The 21684-nt window shown below is 32.6% G+C and overlaps 2 protein-coding genes, 1 long non-coding RNA gene and 2 other non-coding genes across 5 annotated transcripts; 4 read left to right on the top strand and 1 right to left on the bottom strand.

Moving 5' to 3' along the window:
• The first annotated feature begins 11021 nt into the window (after nt 1-11021).
• On the top strand, nt 11022-11115 carry Trnan-guu. The gene is made up of 2 exons: nt 11022-11059; nt 11080-11115. It is a non-coding gene; the product is annotated as a tRNA-Asn (tRNA).
• A 2027-nt stretch (nt 11116-13142) lies between these two features.
• LOC116341783 lies at nt 13143-13569 on the top strand. The gene is made up of 3 exons (XR_004201192.1): nt 13143-13243; nt 13302-13376; nt 13469-13569. It is a non-coding gene; the product is annotated as an uncharacterized LOC116341783 (long non-coding RNA).
• Nucleotides 13570-14426: 857 nt separating this feature from the next.
• Nucleotides 14427-15017, top strand: LOC116341752. The gene is made up of 2 exons (XM_031769005.1): nt 14427-14599; nt 14671-15017. Exons 1-2 carry the CDS (start codon nt 14435-14437, stop codon nt 14884-14886), a joined length of 381 nt encoding a protein of 126 aa, XP_031624865.1. The 5' UTR covers nt 14427-14434; the 3' UTR covers nt 14887-15017.
• Nucleotides 15018-15478: 461 nt separating this feature from the next.
• On the bottom strand, nt 15479-20117 carry LOC116341799 (endothelial zinc finger protein induced by tumor necrosis factor alpha-like). Its single transcript, XM_031769096.1, has 3 exons — nt 19501-20117; nt 18713-19125; nt 15479-15522 (listed from the first exon to the last, which is right to left on the bottom strand). The coding sequence occupies exons 1-3, from the start codon at nt 20115-20117 to the stop codon at nt 15479-15481; spliced, it is 1074 nt and encodes a 357-aa protein (XP_031624956.1).
• On the top strand, nt 18276-18394 carry LOC116341806. The gene has a single exon (XR_004201195.1). It is a non-coding gene; the product is annotated as a 5S ribosomal RNA (ribosomal RNA).
• Nucleotides 20118-21684: the final 1567 nt, after the last annotated feature.

The raw sequence follows: 21684 nt of genomic DNA, 5'->3' as shown, positions 1-21684 counted from the left end.
AAATATTTTTTTCTGTGTATTATTAATCAATATCAAAATGTAAAATCAAGAACACCATATTTCAATTTCAAATATTTATTTAATAATTTTCTTGAGATGATTACTAATTTGAATTCAACTATCCGATTCGAATGGATACATTTTGTTGTAGTGATTTATCATGGAAAACAGTATATATACAATTCTATTTGTAAAAAGGAATGAAGATTTTATGAACTCATATCTTAATGATGAATAACTAAAGTAAACCAAGAAAATAAAAAGGCACTCTTGTCTTCTTCATGAAATTTTTATTGAATAATTTTTTTAACTTGAATTAAGTACATTCGAAATCAATAGTTTCCATACAAACAACAACAAATCGAACAAATTTCATTACGGTTTGATTAAAGTACAGTACAACATTTGAATAACTTGTGTTTTTTTAGTTTGAAATAACAACAATATTGGTAATATTCATCATTATCAATTGAACTATGGCCTAATTTCAGATAGGTTATGAATTCCTAATGCAACTTAATTCCATTTTCCTTATGTATATACTATCATTTCTTTTTCTTTTATCATTATCAACTTAAAACAGTTGACTCTCATATTGTTCTACCATTCTTTCACGTTTCACTATTATATTATTATAAATCAAATATTTATTTATATTAAAAACCCAAAATTCAGATAATATATTGAACTAACTGGTCAGTTGAGCTGACAGTACGTTAGCCAGCTAAATGGGCTAAAACAATAGACGTTATTGTTTTAATGATGAATCACTTGACTTGTTTTAATAGAAGTGATTGTTCATTATAACAATAACTTCTATTGTTTTAGTCCATTTAGCTGGCTAACGTGCTGTCAGCTCAACTGACCAGTTAGTTCAATGTATTGTCTGCCAAAATTATTATCTCGTGATTATGATCTGTAAGAGGGCTTTGGGCCTGTTGATTGTAATCATATACCAAACATTTCCAAATAAAAAGAAAATAAATATTAATTTAAACTAAAAAAAATTCCTAAAAAATTATGTTCTATGGTATATCTTTCAATTTAGTTTCTGCATTTATATATGCCCCGTTTTCGATAAGATATTTTACTACTTCCATATGATCTAGAAAGCAAGAAAAGTGATTTGATTGAAGTTCAATAAAAAAATATCTAGGCATGAAGTCGAGAATATACGCAATTACCTCGTCCAGAAGCCGAATGATAACATGTTATTTGGTTTTTATGTTTTGCATTCACATTTAATTCGAGTCCGATTAAATATTTGACTGTTTCTATGTGACCTATAAAATATGAAAGACAATGAAACTATATCTTTATCTAATTCGAGAAAGTGTATAATCACCCCATCAGCAGCCCAGTGAAGCGAACAGATCTACATCTAAATTATTATTCACTTTCATCATGACAAAAGACACACAATACGATCAATTATTTTCAGAAATTGGAAAAAACTGTCTTTGAAAAAACGTAAAGTTTACGTCGTAAGCCCCTCATAAAATTTTTGTTAAAATTAAAATTAAATAAGTTAAATTTTCCAAATTCTTCAATTTTTTTAAAGAATGAAATATAAAATGACCTTATCGCAACTCAATGTCAGTTATGAAAAAAATAATTTAATCTAATATGCCATAGAATTATCAAAATCAGAATTCAATTTCAGATACAATCATGCATTTTAAGATTTCTTCAGCATGCTATAAAAATATTTATTAGACAAGAACCAAGAATTAACGCGAAAATCTAAAGCTAACAATTAATCGGGTTATCTTACGGCTGTACCACCAGTTGAAGTTCTTAGAAAGTATCTATATACCTCTGCACTTCAGAAAATTGTTTCTAGAGAGATTTGAATGGAATTGTGACCATAAACTATTTCTGTTTTGGCATTTTTAGGTGTTGTAAGTTGCAATCATTTTCAGTATTATTTTATTCAGTCATGTAATAAAAATGTCATCGCCAGTGGTGATGGTGTGGTGTTGTTGCATTATTCACAGTGTGAAGCAATAAATATCAGCAAATAGAGTTGGCGAATAAGTTGAGAAGGGTAACAAAAGGTATTATTATGATGCTATGGTTGCATTTTTTTGAATGCGCGATAAAGAGCTATCTTGAATTTAAAATATATAAAAATGCGCAAAAGAATGGTGAATATCTATGAAAAAAAGCATTGGGAAATTTAGTGCCTGACATTTATGTGCATAAAATTTACGAAACATATGATTTAAACAAATTTCTGCATTTTCGCAAAGGAGTCAACGAATGACTGTAAAAGCGCGTATTGATCTTCAAACCAACCCGCACACTGTATGCTCGATTGCTCATACCATTTCAATGTATTTACGTGTCATCTATCATTCATAAACATAACACAAGAAAGCTTTATTCATCGTTACGTGATGACAGCTCTATTTCGAGAACTCCCTGTCTTCCAATTCGGGAGCGCATCGATTCACACACTCGAACACATATTGGCCTTTCCCCTAGTTATTAAGTATCCTGTTTCTTGTACATTTTGTGTGGTGTTTAGGGCTCTTATGTTCGTCGTTTATATGCGTTTTTTTTTCTCTCGACAATGTCGAGTTCATAGGTCCCATGACTCTATGCAATTTTGTGTGTTACATATTTCGACTGAAATTCTTTCCAGCTTCTGCTATTTTTTCTTATGTTTTCTTTTCTCTCGCTGCATTTTCTATTCTCATTTTAAATTTTATAAACCATATTTTCTTTGGCTTTTGCTTCTTTTTACAGCCACACCAAATGCAAGCATTTACAGAAAAATTATTTTGAAATTGAAAATGTTCGCCAGAAGAAGAAAAAAATTACATATACACCATGCCATCTCGAAAAAATTACATATACACCATGCCATCTCGAAATTCGAATTTATCACCACGACGAAATTTTTTTATGCGAAAATGAGAACACAGTCGATTCGAAACGTGATTACTTTTCCCCCTTTCTCTCTCCTCCCCCTAGTATGGCACAAATATTTACGGAAAATTCTTTATGTTTTCGTTTACGATATTTAATTTTAACTTTGCCATAAATCAAAGCAATATTTGCAACATTGTCGACTATGAAAATGAATTGAATAAGAAAATAGTTTGTGAATCAGAAAAATGGTTGTATCACAATGAAAATTTCATTTGAAAATAATTAACTTTAATGTGGTTGATTTTTTGTCATCTCATGATTGGCTCATATCAAATGATAAAAAAGTGGATTTTTTGTTCGTGGTTTTCAAAATGAAATTCAACATAATAAAAACACTTTTTCAAGCTATCAGCAGGGAGTGTACATCAATGAATGTGGGAGAACGTTGACGCATTCATATCGCATTTCATCGGACTAGCAATGCTCATTCAACATAAGGATTAATGCAATTATGTGAAATCAAGTAAAAGAATAGAACACATAAGGCAGAGAATATAAAAGCGAGTGGGATATATATGTATTTAAGAATTATATATACAGAAACTTTGCCCCGTTTAAGACGATCAGTCAATGGAACTGCATTGATACGGTGCAGTATCAATGCATGGCTTTATAGGTTGAGGGATGGTAATTTGACCCCTTGGTTCTCCCAGTCATATTTAGTTCACTCTCCGTTCTATGCAATTTAACTAGTGAGATCTCTCTGACCTACTCAAATGTGTTGTTTTATCGCAATTGAAATCGAATGTTATCGCTTAAAATTAATTTTATTAATGCAGATTTTCTAAATTTGTGTTAACTGATGCATTTATTATTCATTGAAAAGTTTTCGTAGTATTCGCAGTTTCGACACACACACACACACACACACAACAGCCAGTAAGCGACAATAGTTGTATGATTGTGTGCAATTTTTGGTCGGATAATTTCTAATTGGTGATTGCAACAAATGTTTGGCATGCCAATCGATGTGAAAAGTCAAAATTTGAAATAGTTATAGAAAATGCAATCATAGATAAATCAGTATGTAAATAAGCGGTGGAAAAATAATTGTTTTATTGGATAAAACGGTTCAATTTTCAGTGCTAATGAAAATTATTTTTTCAAATTTAATTGAATAAAAATAAATTTCAAGCATATCGTTATCATTTCGAAATTGAAACAAATAAAATGGAAACAAATCTCACACAATCGATGTGAATGCCGCCCTAAAATATTCGCGTTTAATTATCTAATTATGGCATGATTTTCACCGAAATGATACGATTTTTGCATAAAATTCTGAGAAAATGTTTGAATAAATTCATGAATTCAATGGCGGGTTGTGTTTATATCTCTGGTGTGCAGTAATTGTTTGAATGTCTTGCTATGTCGAGTGCTTGGCAGTCATGGAATGTAGTGAGCCGATGTGCATTGTGCATTCCCTTCAATTGTGCTTGCATTATTTGAAAACTGTGTTGCAGTCATTTTCTATACATAATAATCCAACTGATAGCATTTCTGCAGCATTTTCAAGTTATTATAATCATAACATACGAATTTGTATATAAATAATTTCATTAGAACGACGGTAATTGTCTAAGGGTTATAAGGTAGAGTAATTAAACAACTTCATTTGCATACCAAATCGACTGTGAACTCTTCCGTTCTCTTCACTTTGGAAAATGTTTTTGGAAGCGATACCCGTTGCTTGGCATGTTGCATTCTGTGCCACTGTGTAAACAACGTTAATGGTGATATTTGTTGTTGTTTTGTTTTAGACGGACACACCGAGAGGACGGCGGGGGAGAGAAAGGGAATGGTGTATATATATTTTATGGCTGGCAAATGTTCAGTTTAATTTGTCATGGATGTTCATTCCGATTTGTTAGCGTTTCTTTGTCGTTTGAACTTCGATGTTTTCTTGGTCATAACATCGTTTTTTGTCTCTTTCATTTGGCCGCAGTCAAAGTCTCATTGTATTGCCGTTTGAATGAAGTACAGTTGAACGAAAGTGGCATCAAACAACAAATCGAGTACATCAAATTACAATAAAAACAAAATAAATTTAAGTGGATTTTTGAACCGATGAAAAAATAACAACCAACTCGCTTTGTATGCATTTATTACGACAATGCAATGTCCAATGTTGCAACATAAAATGTTAGAGTGTCGATGCAAACTTGTTTGTATGCATATATACAATATTTTCACTTCTTTTTAAAACTGCATACATTCAGCAGGAATGGCGAACGCCTGAACTCCAATGTATTCGCAAAAGCTCAATTGGATTTCATTTTAATTTCGTGTCGCACACTCGAATAAAAATCTACTGTGTATAAAGTATACTCACAATCTGTAGTAAATTTTCAATTTCACAACAATACACAATTGGATATTCGAAATGAATTTCTACACTTACACCGGAGAACCAAAATAGCTAGTCGACAAGAATTTAAATGGTCGTTCTCGTTCTCGTTCTCGTGCTGTGTGCAAAAACAAACTTTTGTAATATTTTGTAATGGTGTTTGCGATCATTTCAATTTTATGCGAAAGTTTTTTCTCGTCCTCCCTTTCTTCTTTTCTCGGTTCTCTCGCTTTATATCTCTTTTTCTTCTTCTCTCTCTCTCTTTTTCTCTTTTTCCCTTATGAACGAAGACTCGACGCGATTTGTTCATAAAGCGGATGCAAAGTGGGAAGTCAAGCAAAAGGCTATTCATATATAATCACAGTGAAGTTAACTCTACTATCTTATTTCTTGTGATCTTTCTCTCTCTCTCTCATTCGTTCGTTTGCTTTTTCATTGTGTCATTGACTCCTGCTCTGCGATGTATTCGTTGTCGCAAACTGTATTTTTGTTCGTGTATTTCGGCTAGAAGATGAACTATTCAACAAGTTTCGTGAACACAAAGAAGATTTATGCACATGCAAGTAAGTCGCACACATCGGCAAAACAGTGCAAATTTCTATTTGCTAAATCATTTAAATTGTTATTTTTGTTCTCATGTTTTTCGTTCAATTCTATTTCTTGCACCCAAACTGGATGTATTAATGACGTTTATTTGTGCACTTCGCGAGGGTCGTTTGCCATAAATGTGGAGTATATAAACCAGATCCACTCTTGCACTCGAATGTATTGATTTTGATTCCCATAGCCCATTCGAACAAAGTTGTGTTTGATGGATTCCATTTAAAGTCCATAATACTTCACGGCCGAGATTATAAAGTTACTTGTGTCCTGAAGAACATGATCAAATGCCAACCACATTTTACAACATTGTTGAAAACTTCACCGAAAAGTATTTCCACAGCTCACGTTGGGGAATCGGTACATGGACGATGGTGCCTTGTCACTGGTGTCACAAATTCTAAATTCCATTCCATAATTTACACTATCACACCATTTTCATAAATTCTATTCTGTTGCGCACCCACTGGCGGTGGACATACAAATTATCGACAAAACCATCAACTGCTCAATGATTGATTCGATTTTGATGATCTTCTTCTACTTCTGACGAAAAAACAGTAAACAAAAACTTTGACTTTACATTTATTGGATTTTGTAACAAGTTTCTTATACGTTGAACATAATTTCATACCTTACAAATTTCAACCAAATTCAAATCTAATTTGATGATTGGATTCTTCATGTATTTGAATTTTTATTGGTAAGGCATTGATTGAGAGCCCAAATAAAGTGGTTCCATAATCCATATCATTAAAAAAATATATTGATAAAATCATATCATCAGGTGTTTGGACTTGGAGTCAATGTTATTTGAGAATTCAAGCTTTTGTTTATGCACGAAATTCGATATTTTATTGGTGTATCGATTTACGACGTCTTAAAGGAGGTTTTAAGGAGGCTCACGCGAGAAAAGTTTTTGGCCAAGAGAGAATAAATAAAAGAGAAGTAAAGAAGGTTCTCTACACATGTGAAGCCTTTCATATAAGTGTGACTAGGGAAACATTGGTATCAATAACTGATTGATTTGTATGGAATCCATCTTGCATCATGTTTCCACATGATAATGTTATTTTTGCAAACAATGCACAAGTTTCGAATAACATTGAACTTTTCTCCGCACTGAAAGCGAATGAAATTCAAAATAACATTTCTGATGCGCTGCATCGAGTGTTTTTTATCTGTGTTTCAAGTGTGTGGTGCACGACAGAAGTCATAGATATAAATCTATTCATTTATATTCTTTTTCGATGCAAGCGTCATATTTTTCATTTGAAATGTTGGCGTCCACAGCCACAAGATGAAATTTGCACAAAGCAAACGCGCTTTTCAATATTATGAAGATCCTCAATTTTCATTCGTCGTAATTTATCGTTTTGGGAAAATGATTTAAATCCACATTTTCCCATTAAAATCGTCTGCACACAGATTGTGTACCGCAAAAATGTTCAACATTCGAATTTTCGGAAAATGTTGTGTTCGAGTAAGATAGTCTTCATTGTGTGCATGGTGCATAGTGAGTCGTTTCAATCGTTTACCATTTAAAATAAATCTTTATATGAATAAGTTGTTTTCGTTTATTTTAGTGGATTTTTTTCCTCTCTCGCCTCTGTCTCACTCTTTGTCCCTCCCGTTTGCATGTGGTTTTATTTCTTGGAAATTAATAGTTATGAAAAAGGTGGAGGGAGACGGGATATCGTTGGCATTCTCTCTGAATTATGTATTCAATTTCAATTATATGCTTTTCACTTGGAATGCATCGAATCGTAGTGTGTTTTTATTGAAATAAGTGAAGTGGAAACGACTCAACCAATCACACACAAAATGCAATGGCTTTTCAACAGTGATTCAACTGTAAATTGGCTGCGTGTACTACACACCACACAATGCAAACTATAACTGGCGCTCCATTTTGCAAAATGCTATTTTTTTTCACTCCGTTTTTACTTTTCCGCACACACCTAGTGTGTAAGAGGAGAGTATTGCAATGGGTCAACATTTTAAGACACCTAAAAATATGCTTTCTTTGAGGTTAGATAACTCGAATCGCGGTTTTTTAGCATGATTGGTGTGGATCTGTTCCACGTGGTAAGTTTTCCACCGTTCGCAAAATTTGAATGAAAATTGAAAATGTCTATCGATTATCTAACCCCACGAACAGGGATTGTTCCTCAAAAAAAGAGGAAAATTAGGAGGAGGAGAGCGCTGAGGAGAATCCTCCTTAAGTGAAAATTTTTCAACCGAAAAAGATATTTTGTGATCAATTTTATTGCTGCAAAAATGTGCAAAGCAATCGTATGACCAACTTACAACAAACATACATTTATTGCATTCAATTTAAGAATATTTCCATGCAGAATATATTTTTATCATCGGGCTTTATGATTGAATCCGCTTGAGATGCTTAAAAAATCAAACAAATTTTTTTAAACTCGCCTAATGAATATGAACCATCGGGCGAAAAAGTTCGTCTTACTGCTGAAAACTCTTTTTTTGCTCTGCATGGTATAAATCACCCACCCATTCGACTCATTTCTATATTTTATTTAAAATAGAAAATTGCCCACTGATATACCATTGACAATATAAATGATTTATTTATACGATTTCAATGATATTTATATTTTCGAATTATATTTTGCGCGAATAAAATCCAAATTTATCGAAAAATCATCATCGAATGAATAAATGTGATTGTTATCATATGGCACAACCCCTAAAAATGAAAAAATATCATGAAAACGTGAAAAAACAAACTAAATTATTTATTGAAGAAAGAAAATCCTTAAGTTATTCAAAACGAATTGAATTTGTAAACTATATAAATGCAATGATTTGGTTTGTAAAATCTATGCGACCGAAGAAAGTCGCTTTTTCCAACAATTCCCAATTTAAATAGTGTGTCAAATATTAAAATTATGCAAGAAATGAAGAAGAAAGGAAAAACCAAAGAAAATAAATGCAATTTTAATCGAATTAAAAAGAATCAGGAAAATGATAAGTGTCAAACTTGTTAGCTACGGCATTCTGGGTCACCCCAAAAAAACAGCCGGAAACGTCAAGGCAGAAATCGATAGTCCTGCGTTTTTTGATGGAATTTACAAATCTATGTATTTTCTTAAGTGCTCTTGTTCGTATTGAAGGGGCAAAGTATCTGTGATCGAAGATAAGTATTTGCACTTTCAAGTTTGGCCAATGGCAAATTCACCATGTCGGTAAGTTGTGCATACAAATGTTTTGCTAGTTTTAATGTAATGAGCTCATGAACCGAGTTCGGCCGAAATGACCCAATTTCCTTCGTGAAATTTTTGCTATTCAATGTTGAACAAAATGCAGGAATGAACTCCAAGATGAATGAATTTCAAGGAAATTAAACTATATCAATGCGAAAATGGGAAAATGCTCTTACTCAATAGATCTTTGATGAGTTAGATTGAAAGTGCCTCTATATCATAACAATCTAAACACATTCATATCTTATTGTTATTACGGAGTACATAGTATATATCAAAACTGAAAAGGCTTCAATATTTAGCAATATTATCGTAAAATAGTTAACATTTGTGCGGTGAATAGTTCAAATACTGCAAACACGGATAAAACGAAATTCGTCATTAAAGACCCGAAAAATGGAATCAACAATTCCACAAAACGACATTAAAAAAAAACCAAAAAATTTATAAAAAATGAACAAAATTTAACATACCGGGAGTTATCCGATTTGACCCCCTTGAATAAATCGAAAAATTTGTCGAATGTACAGCTGCTTGCTCGAAAGACTCAGATCTTAAATTCAATATTTGATCGAACATCTCGGGCCGAGATTCTCGGTGACAAGTCTCCGTTCACGGCTAATCTGACACGTGCACTTCGTAATGATTCGTTGAATCAATGGACAATATTATTATCACTCGTTATATCCAAGTTGTAGCAAAAAATGTATGTTAATGATCAACTTCAATGCGAAAAATAAAGGCAAAGAATTATAATCAACATCATACTATGAAATATCATACAAACAGCATATATATCTAGTATCTAATATATTTCTATAAGCCAAAAATACTTCAACGTACATCCATTTCATTCCGGAATGGATGCCAAATAAGTAACATTATTTTTAGTTAAATTATTGATCCAAGAATTCAATTCAGATATGTGTCATATGAATGGCCAGAACCATTTCTTGCATTTCAAATTGATACAATGCCTTAAATTTTGCATTGAAATTTGTTATACTACATAGAGAGAAATAGATATAAAACATTCCTATCTAATATTTAACCTAAATTCTGTTCATGTTTCGGATTCAAAAAAAAATCGATTATTGTCATTTTCGGCGAACAATTCAAAAATTAAACCAAAATGTTTACAGCGCATACATATGACAGCATTGAAATATCAATGTTCGATGATTGAAACGGCCGTGCCGCTGATCAGCTATCGGCTCAAAATATGACTTTTTTTAATTATCTAGTATAATAATTGACTATGGTACAAAAAACCAGCACAAATTATTTAATCACAAATATCGAATATTCAATCGGAGCGACATTTGAATTATATATCGTTTGGCTAACCACCTTTTTATGCAGAATAATAGATTCAAATACACTTCCAAATCGAGTTCCAAGAAGTAGATAAGTAGAGCCAAAATAAATTGCTACACCTTTTATTTGTTTCTCATTCATTTTCAAATAGTCTATAATCATTTTCAAATAGTTTGTATGAATCGAATCGATATAAACCGCTCTAAATAGAATGTGGTATTAAAATATTATTTTTGTTGAATTTTATTATTATGAATTATTGATGACATTTCATTTATTTCGATTTGACCATTTGCAATGCCTTCAATTTAATCACAAATCGATATTTCTTCGAATTTATTTGAAGGTTTTATAAAAAAACATAATTTTCGTGAACCAAAAATGAGAATTACAAAAAACAACAACAAAATTATAGAAACGAAAAGTGATAACAAGCAATTTATTTGTCATTCAGATTTTTTCTTCCTATCTCATTCATGCTTGTAAAGTAATGCTGATGATAAGTGTGTATAAATGTGTACGTGTGATCATTGTGAGTCTATGAATAGTTTTGGCTGTAATTTTTGTTCAGCGTATTGAAATATGTAGCCTCCGTGGCGCAATTGGTTAGCGCGTTCGGCTGTTAATAAAAATAGTATGACAGGCACCGAAAGGTTGGTGGTTCAAGCCCACCCGGGGGCGAAATTTTTTTTTTTATTATTTTTTTTCTATTTGAGTTTTCAAATTATTTTTTTATTTGAAAATTATCATTTTTTTTTTAATTTTATACGTTGATAAAAAAAATATTTCATTATTATATTAAAATAAATGTCAGTGTTTTATTTTAATTCGTTTAAAAAAGAGCTATTGTTGTAAATGGAATTACAATAACAAAATCACTAAATCTTGTGTATTCATTAAAAGGTTTAAAAATAACGCAAAAATTCCGCATTTTTACATAAAGTTGCATGAAACCTTCTCCATTTGTCGTGTAATGAACTTATTTTTTTCCTCCTTCATATTCAAAGCAGTATTGATATCATATGACCGGAAATTACTTTACCTATACGAATCCATTACGTTGCAAAGCCATCATAAGGTAGGTAAAAATAAATCTGAGATGCATCAAACGCTAAATGTAGCGCGAGCATCATCTCTTAGTCTTAAATGAATATTCGAACGAATAGGGTGCGTGCAAAAATTGTGAGCACATTTTTCCAGTGCTGTGGTAGTTCCTTTTGTGCATAAAAAAATGAGTGAAAACCAGAAGTACAAAAGTGATAAATCGAACGAATATGGACCATCAAGTTCGTATCGCATTTTATATCATAATTGCAATCATAAGGAGTGTCATCGGAACAATTCGCGGTATTTTTCGGTCGGCACGCAAACCGATCGAACCAAATTAGATTTAGAAAATTTGATTGTCGGAGAAGTCGATGCCACTTCACGATCAAATGACGTGCAAAACACTGCGGATATTGGTTACTCCAGAAGAATTAAAAAACCAGTTCCTGACGTCCACCGCATTATGAAAATTCAAAATATGGTCGAAGAAGATCAAATTTTAGGCGATTTTCTTTCTCCAATATTAGAGTGTGACGAAGAAATTGGATCTCCCGAAGTTGAGCCGAAGCGATGTGAAAATGTTGATATGAGACATTCCGATTTTGATTTTGTCTTGCCAAAAAGAAGCAAAATTGATGCAACTGATTCGATGGTTGAAAAATTTGAGAAATTAAACACTGAGTATTTGATGTAATTTTCAATACAATGCCTTTCAATGTGAACACCGGTCCTTTCAAGTAAATTAACATATTTATTTAAGACGAGTATTTAAATTACCATTTCATCATCCACAAAACATGACATTTAATGTAGTCGAGATTTTTATGGCATCACGACGTAAGTGCACTTTTTCATTTTTTTTGTTGTTGCAAAGTAACTCTGATTATGAGTCAAGGGGATTCCTTGTTAAAATAAAAGTCAAGCCAAGATTGCATTCTTCGCTCAATAGCAAAGCGTTGTCAATATCAGAGAAACAAAAACACTTTTTTTTATAATCGGAAATTAGTTTTGCTTTTGATGTAGCAAATGCAATTTTTCCATCAGCAAATTGCGTCATGTATTCCCAGATATAGATTATTTTTAATTCACAAAATCACACAAGCGAAAAACCTATTTAGATGAGTGCAATGGATGCCTATGAGCTCAGTCTTAAGAAAATATTCAAACTAACGATACGCATTTTATAAACAGCGCATAAATACTTCTTAGTGGAATTCTCAAGTGATATTCAATATAAATGTTTGTGAGATTCCATAAATTGTTTTTCCTAATATCGTTGAGTTTTCTTTTAATTCGGATTCGTTATTTAATTTGTTCGATATAAAATTAAACGAAACATCCAAATTTGATTGCTTCATCAAATATGAAATCGATTCATCGAAATTCACATCATCATCGGTTCAGAGCACTGATGCCAATAGGAAATACGTGAAAACGACGACAACAAACAAAAAATGTCGTCAGCAAAAATGCTTGTCAAATGTCGCATCTATCGTGACTCAACAATTCCAGTACAAAAAATTGCAATCAACACGTTGTGATGGAGGTATCAATTGTCCAAAGGAAACAAATGAAAATTCATATATTGATTGTGTTTTTCAAAAAAGAATGAAAACAATAGACTATGATCATTCTCCAGTATTGGGTCCATCGAGCTCATTTACACCGAAAAATAACCTTACAACATCAACGCCAGATTCATACCAAAATCACTTTGTCAAATTTGTTGGGGATCATACAGAGAAAATGCGATCCAACAAAGGTATGTGGAATTGATACCTTTCTTTACTGCAAAATGAAAGCGACGATCCCATTTACAGATTCAAATCAACCAGTAGGAGTTATTTGGGTCAATGAACAAATAATGGTTTCGAATCATAACACAAAGGATTCTGGTATGTTCACTATTTGCTTCAAAGCTGTCTTATTATTGTGCATTTGCATCTTACATCAAATCGAATTTACTCTTATTTTTCTTATTATATAGCTCAAAGTACCGGATTTTCTGAAAACAACGTGAATTTCGTATATGGATGCAGGGACCAGCTGAAAAAATGTGCGGCTGCAAATAAAAAATTACCGGTTATTTATTTATTTCAATGTGTTCGGTGCAAATTTGCCTTTGAATCGATAGACATTTTCTGCAAACACTCCTGCTCAATTTATGTATTGATTTCACCCAAAATAAACTAATCATATTCGACATTTTTCGAACAATATATCTCATTGCATCAAGTGATAATGAACTACTGCAAAACATTAGATTTGACGTTGATTTTAGTATTACACTCAAGCATGATGTAATTTTCATGTTTTTCATCAGAAATATGCATTTTAATCCTTACAAAAAGTGTGATCACAAAGATATGGGAAAAAATTAAATTCAAAGGAACAACAATGATACGTTCTTTTGATGTAAACAATAAATGAGTTTGGATAGCACCATAACTGATAAGTGGCTTGTGTTAATCAGTACGGTCAAACTTTGAGGGGACCAACATCAGTCAACTAAAAAACCCGTATTCTTCCCTGTATTAATCGTTGATTTGTATCAAAAATGCTATTGACTTTATTGTATTCTGATTTTGAAACCATATAAATATATTGATGTTGCAGCAATACAAATGTATTTCAATTGGAAAAAGGATATAATCACAAACACGATGAGGTTATGAAGTCATGTAAGTACATTTTAGTTCATTTTTCAAATTTGCTTCACAATGTTGGTCATAGCCGAATATAGGTAAGTATTGGTGTGATAACGAATGTTTGAAATAAATAAAGTCAAAGTAACGTATTATAAGCCTACAATGGATTTGCTTCAAATTCTGCGTAATAAATCAGCTTTTATCTGATTGATTAACTTAAGTGTTCGATTCACGATAAAAAAACGCAGTAAACATCAACATAAAAACAAGCGTTTTACTTCACATTTGTCAGTCCCGAAGTCAGTATGAAAGTTGTAATTCTTCTCGCTATTCTGTGTGTTGTTTATTCAAGTGCTGAATACGTTACGACATTTGGCGATTGTACAAATTTTCCACTAATCGGTCGAAGTCGAGCGTATGAGAAGGCCTATAAAAATACCATTAGAACCAAAGTGATTAAATATCCAATGGTGAGTAGTCAAGAAAACACAATCATACCAAAAAATAATATTGAAAATAGAATAATAATTTGTTATTTTAGGGAATAAATGAACCCAATTTTGTTATCAAAGGCATTAAATATTCTGATTACGAATCGGTTCAGTCAAATGTCACGATTGTCGATGGTGAAATGGGTAAAAAACGGATTTGGATTAAAGTACAATCACAACGTGGATATGGCATCAAAGTTCTTTTTGAATTTTGCGGAGAACGCACAGAGTCTTTGATTGATGGACATTTCGATGATATAAATTAAATGTTTAGTGCCTATTTTAATCTTAATCTATTGTTGTATATTTTTGTGAAAAAATCTTCCATATTGCAAAATGATCAATTTCAAATCCAAATCACTGTCATGAAATATATGATAACCTCATTTTCACTCAATTCCTTTTAACTCAAAATTCTCATTGTAAAATATAAGTCAATTACAAAAACCACATAAAAATTCTATGAATTTGTGAACATTAAGATCGCGACCACGCAATCAATTTAACGTTCTGTTAAACCGAATTCGGTTAAATCGAATTCGTTGAGTTTTTGATTTGTTTGGAAAACAGAATGAAAATAAAGTTAAAAACTAAAATCAAATTCTATATAATCAGGTATAATAATTCCAAGCATTCGGTTTTCGTGCGACTTTCTGAAAACTATATCGTTCAAATCAAAACAAGCGCAAAAAGCGACTTTCGAATCAAAAAGTTTTAAATTTCGACGCAGATGAATGGTGGTATGCCATAGCTGTCGTTCAAAAGTTCGATATGCGTTAACATAATAAAAGATTGGGTGTCGCCAAGAGCTGTGAAATGAAGCAAGTGGCGCTTGTTAGGTATTGCAATTCACCATTTCTATTTTCCACGAGAATTGATATCTGATTTTCGTTCCACCAAAACTTTAAACGTTTAAATTCAACAGAAATTGAAAAGAATAAGAGATGAAAAAAAAAGAAGAACTTATGGTATGTAATCCACTTGAATGGAACAAAAAGAAGTTGGCTGATTTGGTTTAAATGATAAATGCGGATTTGGGTCATTTAAAATGAAACGTAGATATAAATGTATATCTCGTTAGAAATAACTACTTTCAATGATAAGGTGTGTTGTATCGAGAAAGACAGCAAGAGAAGTCGTTCTATTTCAATGGAGTTTTGTTCAACAAACAGTTGGCGAACAATCTATTTTGCTTCAGATTCTATCAAATCAATGAATTGTATGACTTTCGTTGTTTTAAGAAAAGAAGATTAAATGATTTCAAATTGAAGAAAGTTGAGAGAAAAAAATGTGGTCTATGAAAATCAATGTTTGGTTTTTGGATGATTCAGAGGAAAAGTTCAATATTAACAAAGTTTTGTGTTGTTTCTCACGTTCGAACCACGATCAATTTGAGTAGAAAGCGTTAAAAAAACAATAGTTTCGGTTGTCTTTGTTCGCTTGGCGAATTACTTTTGGGATACATGTTATCTCAGACGTTGATTTTGACAAAACACACACAACCGATGACTCAAAAAAGTGCTCATCGATGAAAAGTTTTATTTTTTCGTTTGTATTGTTTCGTTGAAATGTGGAATTGTTGGAAGAAACCAATATTGACACAGTCACTCATGAAAAAGGAACAAGCATTCGGTTTATTATGCAACATACGAAAATGAATTCGAACGACCAACAGTGGTTCAATTTGGGTATTCGTTTTTATTCACGTTCTTTAATATGGATTGTCGTTGCACCGTGGCACGAATGACATTTGAAAACAATTCATAGTTGAAAATCAGTTGGTTGCTTTTTGGAAAACTAGCCAAAATCGAAATGCATTCAATTTGTGTATGTCCTTTCGTTTATATCACATTCGACCGTGTGTGTATGTGTAGCGATGCACGTTATATTTAATTCGATTCCCAACAGAACGACGATCGTACGAATGTGCATTGCGATAAAAATCGGCACGTTTTCGTCCTCTTACTTATGAGTGAATGTGAGAGAGTACGCGTTAAAATGTTTGGCATCGTTCGTTGTGACTGTTACGAATATAGTTTTCAAGCTTTTGTCTTCGTGTTAAGATTTGTTTTTGGTGGTTTGAGATTAGTTGTGAATGTTGTGAAATCAGCATCCACTTCTTTTTCTCTCTCTCTCTCTTTGTCTCTGTCTTCAATTTTTGTGTGTTGTTTAACTTTTCGAGCACAATGTTGTCTTATCTCATAGTTTGGATAATATTGTTGTTGTCGCCCAAACCGATTCTCGTCGCTCCCAAAGGGGAACGTGTTATTGTGTTATGTCAACAAAATAAATTTGACTCGATTGAAAACATGGTTTTGCTTCAAAAGCACGAAAACACTTGGAGTTGTTGTGATGCGTTTTTAGTCATTAATACAAGAGTGAGAGAAGGGAAAAAAATGTTTATGGCACTGCAACCGACGAAATGAAAACCGAAAATTGTTTTGTGTCAAACAACAAATGGGAGCATGGAATTCATAAGCACTACCGAGAACACAATCAGACCCACAAACAAAACCCAAATCATTCTTCGTCGGCAGCTTGCCTTCTTGCTGAGTGTGTCTGTTATTCTATTTATCTGCCTCTCTCTCTCTCTCTCTTCTTTTCGCTTTCACTCTCACGCTCTCTCAGTGTGTCGCTTAACTTTTGCATGCGACTCTCTCTCTGCAAAAGTTGTGTCGCGGAAGTTTCCGCCATCGACTGAACGAATTTTCCAAGAACGGAAATTGTGAAACATTATTATCTATTATTCTGTCATTAATGCAAAATTTTGCCCATTGAGAAATGTTCGCCTTAAAGGCGAAACATCATAAGCGACTACAGCGATTTGGGAACACTATTAATTGCTATGAAATGCAACTGGTAAATTATACTACACATACAAATCTCCAACTTTATTTGAGCTGTAAAACTTTTATTTTTGTCTTCAAATATTCCGGTTATATAATTTTGCTTTTGTGTGCAACTTCAACCATTCTTTACATTGTGCAGTGTGCACACACACACAACAATGGTATTTGTTGAAAATTCTCACACAATAGCGCAGACATCTGCAGTTCCCTTGAACAGAAAATGCTACTTCCGTGACTCACGAAAACCTGCATACACTTGTCTTTGTGTTTTCCTTGAAACTATTTAATTAATTTTGGACAATAATTAATCGCTACATGAAAAAAAGAAGAAGAAGAAACTGTGTGTAGATGACACAGGTTTTATTGTCTGAATGCTGTACATTTTTCAAGTAAGTAAGCATTTACAGTTATCTGCCACAAGCAGAAAAACTTCCAAAACTTATGAACTGCACAACTTGATCATTTTGTTAAGTAAGTATCCCTTGGAATAAAAAATTCGGTGACATTTCGCTCTTTTTGCAAAAAGAATGGACTTGATAGAGGTTTTGAAAAATAGTTATAATACAAGAGCACTTGAAAAAATATATACGGCAGATTCGTGCGTTTTTCTATGTACATTTCGATGTATTTTTTGAATAAAAAAAAGTCCAAAAAGATTCAAATCTCATCCCTAATATTTAAAAAAAATGGTCAGATGAAAAATTAAACCAATACTTGAAATCATTTGTTTACATTTGTTTTATTAGTATTCATCGATTTGACAGAGCAAAACATAATTCAGATTTACAAAGAATCTATTTACTATTGTCAACGACCATATCATGTAAAAAGCACCAGTTCTCGTCCGATCACTGAAGTTAAGCTGCATTGAGCATGGTTAGTACTTGAATGGGTGACCGTCTGGGAACACCATGTGTCGTTGGCACACATTTTTTTCGTCAATTTTTTTATATCTCTTCTTCGTTAATTTGCAGACATTTATGATTTCTCCAAAAAAAACAAATTATTTATTTCTGTTTTTGTATAAGGAACAATTTTCAGTAGTTTGAACATAAGCTTTAACATTGGATCTCCTTACTTTGAAATTTGTTTATTGGTTCCATGTTTCTTAATGTTTTTTTTTTTGTACTTGAATTTTTTCGTAATGGTTTCTTTTCACCAAAAGCACAAGTCTTCATGTGTTTTTTCACATAGCAGAGAAGGGATGTGAATTGGCATTTATAACATTCATATGTCCTCATACCTTGAAATAGCACATTCAATGTTCCACTCAATTTGTCTTGTTGTCGAAGTAAATCGAAATGCTTGCCGCGAGTATGAAGAATGCAGCAAAATTGTGCGGAGAATTTCTTCTTGCAAAATTGACATTTATATGGTTTTTCCTTTGTGTGACTGAGCTTATGTCGTTGTAAGCCTTTGTTATCAAAAAACCTCTTCGAGCAAAGATCACATCCGAATTGTCGATCAGCAGTATGGCGTTTTCTATGATCTTTCAAACTATCGCTCCTTAAAAATTTAGAAGAGCATAAATCACATTTGAATAATTTTTCTCCACTGTGGCATTTTACATGACGTCTCAATGCTCCTGATGTTTTAAATTTCTGTCCACATTCTGCACATTCGTATAATCGTTGAGAGCTATGAGTCTTCTGATGCCTACTTAATTCGATTTTAGTAAAAAATCTTTTTTTGCATAAGTTGCACTCATATGACCTTTCATGGGATGTTTTATGTAATTTCAAATCAGACAATTCTGAAAATCTTTCTTTACATAAAGAGCATGAATATGATTTTGATTTGGAGTGAATTTTAAGATGTGCCTTTAACTGACCATTTTCTAAAAATGTCTTTTTACAATCGTAACACTGAAATATTTTTTCTCTGGTGTGAACCCTTCTGTGAATATCTAGGCTTATTTTTTCCGGAAATCGCTTTGGACAAAAATCACAATGGTAAGGCCTTTCGATGTGACCACGTTTATGACGTTTCATATTTTCGAATAGAGAGAATTTCATATTACAAACATCACACTGATGTGGTTTTTCTCCAGTGTGCGATAATTCGTGCTTTTTCAAATCTACCTTTTTGGCACATCTCTTTTTACATATTTTACACTCAAATGGTCGCTGTCCGTCATGAACATTAGCAATATGACTATTCAAACTACTTATAGCTGTAAACGTTTTTTTACATAAATTACATTCGTGACGTTGTTTGATTGCACTGCGAGTGTGCCATTTTTTATGACTGTATAACTTTTGTTTATCGGTAAATTTCTTCGCACAAACATCACACTGAAGTTCAATGAAGCATCGATGTATTTTCAGATTTTCAAGACTCGATACGCTCAAATGACATTTGTAGCACTCATATCTAGTGTGAACTTTCTCCTTAATGGGTGACTGTGTTGATTTTGTTGGCACCGATTCGATGCTTTCTTCATTTAAATTTATACCTGGTTCTAGTTTCGGTTTGACATCAGATTCAATTTTCGGTTCAATATAGTCTTCGCCACGAATTGATCGAATGTAGTCATCAATATTGACGGACTGGACGAAGGGTCCATCTATGTTTTCTTTCTCTGGATATCTGTATATAATTTCAAATTCGTCCGGCTCTTGCTTGAATTTTTTGATCAACGTATTCATTTTAATTTTTACCACTTTTTAATGTATAAAACTTGTTTAATTCTTTTGAAATGATTCTTTTCGCAGAAAAATGCAACTGACGTCAACTCATTTCAAAACTACCTTTATATACCTAAGTCTAACGAGATGGGAAAATTCCCAGAAATGTTAATTACAAATACAAATTATCTGTACTAATGACTGTGTAAGCTCATGAGTGTGAGTAACACCCCAGCAAATGTCCTTTTTCTCATTCAACTTCAGGTAGAGAGAGGATTACTATTGCGATCAGTCACATATTTTATAAAATATCTTTTTCATACACCTATTTCACTACAAAAGTCAAAAACTGACTGGTGAGCCCAAAATGGTAAATTCATCATAAGTGAAACAACAATAATAAAAGAAAAGAGACATTTTCTTTGTTGATAAAAAAACATCAAAAACAGGCAATGAATGCTTCCCCTAGTAGCTTCCCAAAATATTTTCAAATATATTTCGTGTTTGGGGCAATCAGTGCCCGTGATATATTTTCATATAATTTGTATGGGAAACTTTTCTGTGGAAGGTTGTGTATTGCTTGTTCTCATATACACACATATAAACAATTGTTGCCGTGTGGTGAAATTCAATTTTGTGAACATTTGTTCAACGAATATTTTTATGTTTTTGTGAGCCATTTTGACATGATATTTCTCGAATTTTGTCCACACGAAGAAAATGATCAAGAAAACCAAAAAAATTGACGCTCAATACGTTTACCGTAGAAAATGTATGAGTTTGTTGAACTTTGAAATGTTAATTCATTGGTTGAAAAAAAGGAAAAAAAAAAATATAAATTTAAATCGGATTGTAAACATTTATTCAAATATATAATCTCAAAACGGATATGCGCCCCAGAGAAATAAATTGTGTACGATCGTCACGTAAATAAATGTGTTCAGTTATCATGACAGTATCTGCCAAATTGTTTTGTTCGTAAAACTCGTTTCGTTCGCTGAATCGTGAGGCAAAATTCGTGACGATAAAATCGTTGCTATATCGAAAACTGAATTTTCGCCAAGAAATCGATTATTGACCAAAAGGCGAAAAAGTTTCTGTGCTAGTTGAGACAAGTATATGACCATGGGACAAACTTGCATATAAATCGGTTGTGAAGCGGTCGATGGAATGAATTTACAAGGGTGCTGAGAAATTCGGCACGGAAATAAAATCAAGTGTAAACATCTATAATCGTGTGTATGAGAGTGCGATGGTTGTGTGCATTTCGTCCGCTGTTATTCTCAACCATTGGTCTTTATCGTAAAATAATAATTTACGATGCAAATGTTGTTCGAAAATGTAACCAAATAAATCATTCAGGTGGTGGAACAAGAAATTTATATGTTATGCGTCAAATATTATTTATTATGCAATTTTAGCTGATGGTACGATTTCCGTTTCTCCCTGTTCTGCATATGCACACACATACACCCGCCGTTGAATAAGTGTCCGAAAGTTTTTCTGATTGAAAATCGAGTTTTTGTTGAAAGAATAATAAGACGTTACATATAAAAAAGACGGTACGTAAAGTTTAACATTTATCGTT

Source organism: Contarinia nasturtii, unplaced genomic scaffold (genome assembly GCF_009176525.2).
Source record: "Contarinia nasturtii isolate CC-2019 unplaced genomic scaffold, AAFC_CNas_1.1 Cnas_scaffold_745, whole genome shotgun sequence".
In the NCBI taxonomy this organism is placed as follows: Eukaryota; Metazoa; Arthropoda; class Insecta; order Diptera; family Cecidomyiidae; genus Contarinia; species Contarinia nasturtii.
Note: the sequence above shows the minus strand (reverse complement) of the source record. Positions and strands in the feature narration are given on the sequence as shown.

Bases quoted from the DNA above. Each gene is read 5' to 3' on its own strand.
- LOC116341752 (XM_031769005.1), top strand. From the start codon at position 14,435: ATGAAAGTTGTAATTCTTCTCGCTATTCTGTGTGTTGTTTATTCAAGT. The intron at 14,600-14,670 runs GTGAGTAGTCAA...TTGTTATTTTAG, and splicing joins AAGTGATTAAATATCCAATG to GGAATAAATGAACCCAATTT.
- LOC116341799 (XM_031769096.1), bottom strand. From the start codon at position 20,117: ATGAATACGTTGATCAAAAAATTCAAGCAAGAGCCGGACGAATTTGAA. The intron at 19,126-19,500 runs GTGTGATGTTTG...CGAATTAAGTAG, and splicing joins ACTGGAGAAAAACCACATCA to GCATCAGAAGACTCATAGCT. The intron at 15,523-18,712 runs GTATGAGGACAT...AAACGTTTAAAG, and splicing joins ATTGAATGTGCTATTTCAAG to TTTTGGTGGAACGAAAATCA.